This window comes from Mus pahari, chromosome 4 (assembly GCF_900095145.1).
Source record: "Mus pahari chromosome 4, PAHARI_EIJ_v1.1, whole genome shotgun sequence".
NCBI classification, from domain to species: domain Eukaryota; kingdom Metazoa; phylum Chordata; class Mammalia; order Rodentia; family Muridae; genus Mus; species Mus pahari.
This window is the reverse complement of record NC_034593.1, coordinates 79,526,987-79,534,137: the sequence shown is the minus strand read 5'-3', so window position 1 is coordinate 79,534,137 and position 7,151 is coordinate 79,526,987. Positions and strand designations below refer to the sequence as shown.

The window sequence follows — 7,151 nt, the reverse complement described above, 5'->3', positions numbered from 1 at the left end:
GGAGGCACAGGCCTTTAATCCTATCGAAGGCAGAGGCAGGCAGCTATCTGAGTATGAAGCCAGCCTGGTCTACAAAGTAAATTCCAAGACAGCCAAGGCTACACAGAGAAACACTGCCTTGGAAAACCAAAAACCAAACCAAACCAAAGTTCCTGATTTCACAGCTTGGGTTTTAGAGCTGAAAATATTTATCTCACTCTCTTGCTCTCTCTTTTTATCTCACTCCTTAGGGGAAAAAAAAAAAAAAAACGTAGCCCTGACCCCAGTGGAGCTTCCTCAGTGAAGTCTGGGGACTTTGGCTCTGACTCCACACCTATGTAGATCTCTATCCATAGACCTTACAACTGCCACTCTACCCTCGGCTCTGACGTTCCCCTGTGTGCCACTTGGAGGATTCTTGGGTCCTTTTCCTGGGGTGGTGTGGCTTTGGTGACCTACATTCTTCCCTCTAGGAGACCATCCAGCTGGTTGCCCCAAACAGTAAGTGTGCTGGCTCTGGTGAAGCGGGGGACACCTTCTGAGACTCCTTCCGAGGAGCTTGTGAGCTCAGCAGGCAGCGTGGCGCAGGCCGACAGGTAAGTGCTGGGAGAAGCTTCTGTGTGCCTGGGTGTTGTCTCCATAGTGTGGGCAGGGGGCGGTGGGAAAGGCTTGGCTCTGTGTGCCTGGGTGTTGTCTCCATAGTGTGGGCAGGGGGCGGTGGGAAAGGCTTGGCTTCTTCCCTGCCCATCACTGCTGGGCCACTAATTTCTTTGGCCCTCAGTTTCTTTCTCTGGAAAAGAAGATGCTGGTTGTAATGGTTGCACTTGGGAGCCTGACACAGTAGGGTTTTGAGTTCCAGGCCAGTTGTGGCTCCTGCACAAATGTGGTGCACAAGACATGTATGCAGGCAAAACACCATACACATAAACAATTAGCACATGAAAAACTTTTTAAAAATGTATTTATTTATGTATGTGAGAGCATCAGTTCCCATTACAGATGGTTGTGAGCCACCATGTGGTTGCTGGGATTTGAACTCAGGTCCTCCAGAAAAACAGTGAGTGCTCTTAACCCCTGAGCCATCTCTCCAGACCTGAAAAACTGTTTTTTTGAGACAGGGTTTCATTATGTAGACCACGATGGCCTTTAACTCAGAAATTCATCTGCATGGCTAAAGAAAGATATTCTGCAGGGTCGGATTGGGTATTTATTTATTTATTTATTTGAGACAAGGGTTTTTTTGTTTTTGTTTTTTCGAGACAGGGTTTCTCTGTATAGCCCTGGCTGTCCTGGAACTCACTTTGTAGACCAGGCTAGCCTTGAACTCAGAAATCCACCTGCCTCTGCCTCCCGAGTGCTGGGATTAAAGGCGTGCGCCACCACGCCCGGCGAGACAAGGTTTTCTTGTGTAGCCCTGGCTGTCCTGGTACTTGCTTTGTAGACCAGGGTGTCCTTGAACTCAGAGATCTGCCTGCCTTTGCTGGTAGTGTGTGCTACCATATTTTGGTTTCTTTTTTATTCAGGGTTTGTTTATGTAGCCTAAAGTGGCCTTGAACTCAGTATGTCTCAGCCTCTCAAGCGCTGGCGTTAATGGCGTGCACACCTACCTGGTCAGACTTCTATTTTAAGGCCCTGTTTCTTCTGGGTATTTTTAGTCCATTTGAAATAGGCTTTTTTTCCCAAAGATTTATTTATTATTATAATTAGTACACTGTATCTGTCTTCTGAGACAGCAGAAGAGGGCGTCAGATCTCATTAGATGGTTGTGAGCCACCATGAGGTTGCTGGAATTTAAACTCAGGACCTTCAGTAGAGCAGTCAGTGCTCTTACCTGCTGAGCCATCTTGACAGCCCCTGAATTAAGTTTTTAAAAATTATTTGTATTTATTTGGGAGGCAGGGTCTTACTACATAGCTTAGGTTGCTGGAATGTGGAGACCTGAGTGCTGGCATTACTGGTGTGTGCTGTCACACCTCACCTGAATTAAGCTTTTGGACTGTCATCCACTCAGGCATTTCTTTATGCCAGGAATTATGCCAGGAACAGAACAAACATGACCCCATTTTGTTTGTACCCCACTTCTAAGAAGCACTGGAGATGAGGGTGGCTGGCACGTCAGACAAGCCTGGGCACATAGAGTGTTACGGCTGTAGCCTGGCTAGGAGCAGAGAAGGGCACAGCTCCAAGCCTTTGGAACCCCTGGGATCTCTGGCTTAGGGCTCAGGTATTTTCAGTATTGGTTCTGGCATGTTTCTGATAGGGAAAGTGGAAGTCACAGTGAGGGAGACTTCAGTGTGGAGAGTGGAACTGTGGCATCTGAAGGATGGATCAGCCACAGACCCAGCGTGTCATTCTGAGGCAGTGGCAACCCTCGAAGGGGCTAGAGTCTGAGGATGGTACACTTGGTTATTCTTCAGGAAGATCTGTGATTGGCACATGGAGAGGGGAGGGGAAACCAAGAGGTGGTCTTGGAGATGAATGATGACATATAGCGAGTGCCCCAGAGAAGCTAGAGATCCAAATCAGGGCAATGGTTGTCCAGCTGCAGAGCACAGAGGAGATAAGGCCACAGTGTACTTCCGGGGATGGGGTGCTCTTTCCTGCTATCAGGAAGGCCATCTTATTTGCATATGTGTAATTTGAAACACCAGAGGGAAGTGCAGTTTCAAGTGAGCATTTCAAGAGTGGTTTTGTAGCCGGGCAGTGGTGGCGCACGCCTTTAATCCCAGCTCTTGGGAGGCAGAGGCAGGTGGATTTCTGAGTGGATTTGTGGTTCAGGAGGGCCAGGGCCCCAGAGTCCATCCACATGTCAGTGTGTGACCCATATCTCTTTTGGAGTCCTGCAAACGTTGGCTGAACCAGCAGGCCTATCTGCCATAGGACGGGCCAGCCCCGGGGACCAAGACATTCTGTTCCTTCACCCTTCTTCTTGACTTTCCGCAGGGCAGTCCGGGCTCTCTGTGACCACACTGCGGCAGGACCTGACCAGTTGAGCTTCCAGCGTGGGGAAGTGCTTCGCGTCATTGCCACAGTGGATGAAGACTGGCTTCGTTGTGGGCGGGATGGTGTGGAGGGACTGGTGCCCGTGGGATACACCTCCCTTGTTCTGTAGCGCAGAGCCTGCTTCCTTTCCCTAGACTCATGAATACTGTTCATGTGAACTGACCGTCCCAGGGACACTTGTCCTTCTGCAAACCCACATTTTTTCCCATATCTATTTCTGTGGACAGTTAAAAATAAACTACCCTTCCTCCCTCAACACCCACCTGTGAGGTGAAATCTGCTCTTGCAGATATGTAAAAGAGACTTCCTGTCCACAGGATTCCTCTTCTCCATCTGCACAAGAGAACACTGTCCTTCCTATCTGCAAGTCAGTATCTGTGCCACCTTCTCCTTCACCCAAGTGGACTGTGCCAGTATAGTACACATGCCTTTGCCCCCAACCCCGCAGGCCCCGTGGTCTCCCCACTCTATCTCTAGCCCTTGTTGCCTGTATTTAAGATGTACTCCTGCCGTGCTAAGTGCTGGGCAGAAGCCTGGACACCCCTGGTGGGTGGGCCTGTGGCGTTGGTCTGCCTCTTTCCTTCTTCGTCCCAATAAAATGTGGGAGTTGAACAGATGTGTCCCTGTGGGTTTCACTGTATAGGTACTGCTATGGGGGAGGGAAGTCCTTTAATTGTCGTCCAAGGCAGAGAAATAATTCTTCCCTAGCCAAGGAAGTTTTTTTTTTGGGGGGGGGGCTGGGAGGTGAGGGGTGGAGCGGAGACAAGGATCTCACTATGTAACCCTGGCTGGCCTCAGATTCGCCGAGACCCGCCTGTCTGCCCTGATTACTAGTGTGAAAGGTCTGCGCTACCACACCTGGCTCAGACAGATGCAGGGTTTGGTTTTTTAAACATTTTATTTTATTTATTTACTTACGTATATGAATGTTCTGACTGTATACCTGAAAGTTAGAACAGGGCATAAGAACCCATTACAGATGGTTGTGAGCCACCATGTGGTTGCTGGGTCAAACTCTGGACCTCTGCAAGAGCAGTCAGTGCTCTTGGTTTTTCGAGACAGTGCTCTTAACCACTGAGCCATCTCTCCAGCTCCCAGGTTTTTGTTTTTGTATTTTAATATATTTAAGTTTTATGTGGGCGGGGACACATCCATGCCATGGCTCACATATGGAGGTCAGAGGACCACTGTGGGAGTCTCCGTTTCCACTCAATCACTTTATGACTGGTTCTAAAGCTTCCTAATGCTATGGCCCTGTAATTCAGTTCATACTGCGATGACCCCCCAGCTATAAAATTATTCATTGCTACTTTATAACTGTAACTTTGCTACTCTTATGAATTGTAATGTAGGGCTGAAGAGATGGCTCAGTGGTTAAGAGCACTGACTACTCTTCCAGAGGTCCTGAGTTCAATTCCCAGCAGGCAGTGGTGGCACACGCCTTTAATCCCAGCACTTGGGAGGCAGAGGCAGGCGGATTTCTGAGTTCGAGGTCAGCCTGGTCTACAGAGTGAGCTCCAGGACAGCCAGGGCTACACAGAGAAACCCTGTCTCGAAAAAAATAAAAAAAAAATCCCAACAACTACACAGTAGCTCACAGCCATCTGTAATGGGATCTGATGCCCTCTTTTAATGTGTCTGAAGACAGCTACAGTGTACTCATATACATAAAGTAAATAAACCTTAAAAAAATAAAAATGAATCATACTGTAAGGATCTGATGTGCCACCCACAGGTTGAGCACTACTGTCCTGTCAGATCTGGTGGAGTTTCAGGCAGTGGGGTGCTTCCAATGCAGGTTTTGGGACACACACAAGCCCTTCACAGGAACAGAAGGTCTTTTAGCCACTTGGACTTTCTTTTTCTCTATGTATTTATTTTTGTATGTGAAGGGACATGTGTGCCCTATATGTGGAGGTCAGACAGCTTTTGGGACTCAGTTCCCTCCTACCACTGTAGGTCCTTGGGATGAAGGCAGTTCACGAGCTTTGAACCCACGGAGCCAGCTCGCTGGCCCCTCTTGCTTTGTTTTTAGAGTGCTGTTTCACTGGACTGATGGAGCCTGAATAAAGACTGGGAACAATGGAGGCCTAGCCCTGTAATTATGCTTAACTAGATTTTTGAGGTTAAAGGAAGGGTTGATATTGAAGTGACACTGTTTTCCATCTACTACTGCCAAGCAAACCACCTTAGCACCCATTTTGGTCAGGTTAGTTGAGTTTCCTACTAACCTTGGGGGAAAAACTAAACCAACATGTCCTAGGGATTCATTATAAAGGGTTGTCTAGATAGAGGAGTATTAAAAAACAAAGCAGAGCAGGATATTATAACCACGCAACAGGAACGCCACGGACAGACAGACCCATGCCATAGAAGTGAAGTGGGGGGAAGGGCTTCAGGATTTTATCTTTGGGCATTCTCAGTCAGCGATAAGAAATGTGCTTTGAGGGGATAAGACCTTTAGCCTGCCCAATGTGTGGCTGTGGGTCTCTGCACCTGCTTCCATCAGCTGCCGGGTGGAGCCTCTCAGAGGACGGTTATGCCAGGCTCCTGTCTGCAAATATAGCAGAATATCAGTAATAAGTGTCAAATGTAGGCTGTCTCCCGTGATGTGGGCCTCAAGTTGGGTCAGTCATTGGTTGGCCAGTCCCTCAGTCTCTGCTCCATCTTTATCCCTGCACATCTTGTAGGCAGGACAATTTTTGGGTCAAAGGTTTTGTGGGTGGGTGTCCCCCCCTCTCCACTGGAAGTCCCGTCTGGCTAAGGGAGGCAATCACATCGGCCTCCACCTCTTCTGTGGCTAGGAGTCTCAGTTAGGGTCGCCTCCACAGACTCCCAGGAGCCTCCCTCATCCCAGGTTTCTAACTCATTTTAGAGATATCATCCTTCCCCACATGAATCATGTGGGTGCTTAGGGATCCAAGCTAAGCTTTCTCCACTGAGCCATCTCCTCAGGTGTTTATTATATCCTTGAAAGAGCCAGAGTTTTGAAGCTGAGAAGAGTGACCCCATAGGAAGACCAGCAGTCTCAATTAATCTGCACCCCTGAGATCTCTCGAACAATGGACCACCAACCAGGCAGCATATACCAGCTGATATGAGGTCCCCAACACATATACAGCAGAGGACTGCTGGGTTTAGTGTCAGTCAGAGAAGATGCACCTAACCCTCAAGAGATTGGAGGCCCCAGGGAGTGGGGAGGTTTGGTGGGGTGGGTGGTGGTAGGGTGGGTACATCCTCGTGGAGACGGTGTTGGGAGGAGATATGGGATGGGGAACAGTCAGACAGTGGATCAGGAGGGGGATAAAATCGGAGTGTAAAAAAAATATATAGAAGTGCTGGAGAGATGGCTCAGCGGTTAAGAGCATTGGCTGCTCTTCCAGAAGTCATGAATTCAATTCCCAGCAACCACACGGTGTCTCACAACCATCTGTAATGGGATCTGTCTCCCTCTTCTGGGGTGTCTGAAGACAGCTACAGTGTACTCATATAAAATCAATAAATAAATCTTTAAAACAAAAACAAAACAAAACCAGACTCTCTCCTACTTTTTTGGTTCTTGTTCCTTCCTGGCCTCACTTTGGCCATTTCTAAAAATGTACTACTTGAACACACAAATAATTGGGAGTCTCTTAATCACTGGTGCTGAGATATTTATGGCAGGTTATTTAACCTTCCCAAGACTTCATCTCTGCTTCTTTAGAATGGAGATAACGACTTCAGACTAACAGGAGGGCTCCCCGACTACGATACTGTAGAGTTACTGCTTCAGTGCTGAGTCTACACACCTTACTTGAGAGCACTGCTCTGAAAATCAGTGTACGCCACATGGGGGGCTACTTTACGGCAGACACTTTCTACACGCAAAGCACAACCACTGCAGCCCTGTATTTGTCTGGTGTGCACAGGGCTCTGGTTTGGGTCTTCAGCATACCTGAATAAAGACAAGGGGAGGCTGGCCTGCTGGTACTCACCTTCACTCTCAGAACATTTTTGAGTTCTAGGTCAACCTGGTCTATATAGTGAGACACTACCTCAAAATAAAAAGGCGGCTCTAAGCACAGCATGTTTGACAGACAGATGCTGAGTGTCTGGTACGGCGGTCACTGCAGTGCTTACTGGGCAGGCTGTAGACAGATGCTGAGTGTCTGGTACGGCGGTCACTGCAG

General features: G+C 48.3%; 1 protein-coding gene across 3 annotated transcripts in view; it reads left to right on the top strand.

Moving 5' to 3' along the window:
* Window positions 1-3,594, top strand: part of Rusc1 (RUN and SH3 domain containing 1) — a 9,874-nt gene extending 6,280 nt beyond the window's left edge. For all 3 annotated transcript variants that reach the window (XM_021196383.1, XM_021196382.1, XM_029537801.1), the window contains 2 exons: window positions 453-575; window positions 2,923-3,594. In XM_021196383.1, the coding sequence (XP_021052042.1) occupies window positions 453-575; window positions 2,923-3,091 (292 nt within the window). In that variant the 3' untranslated portion in view covers window positions 3,092-3,594. The remainder of the gene's footprint in view (window positions 1-452; window positions 576-2,922) is intronic.
* The last annotated feature ends 3,557 nt before the right edge of the window (window positions 3,595-7,151 follow it).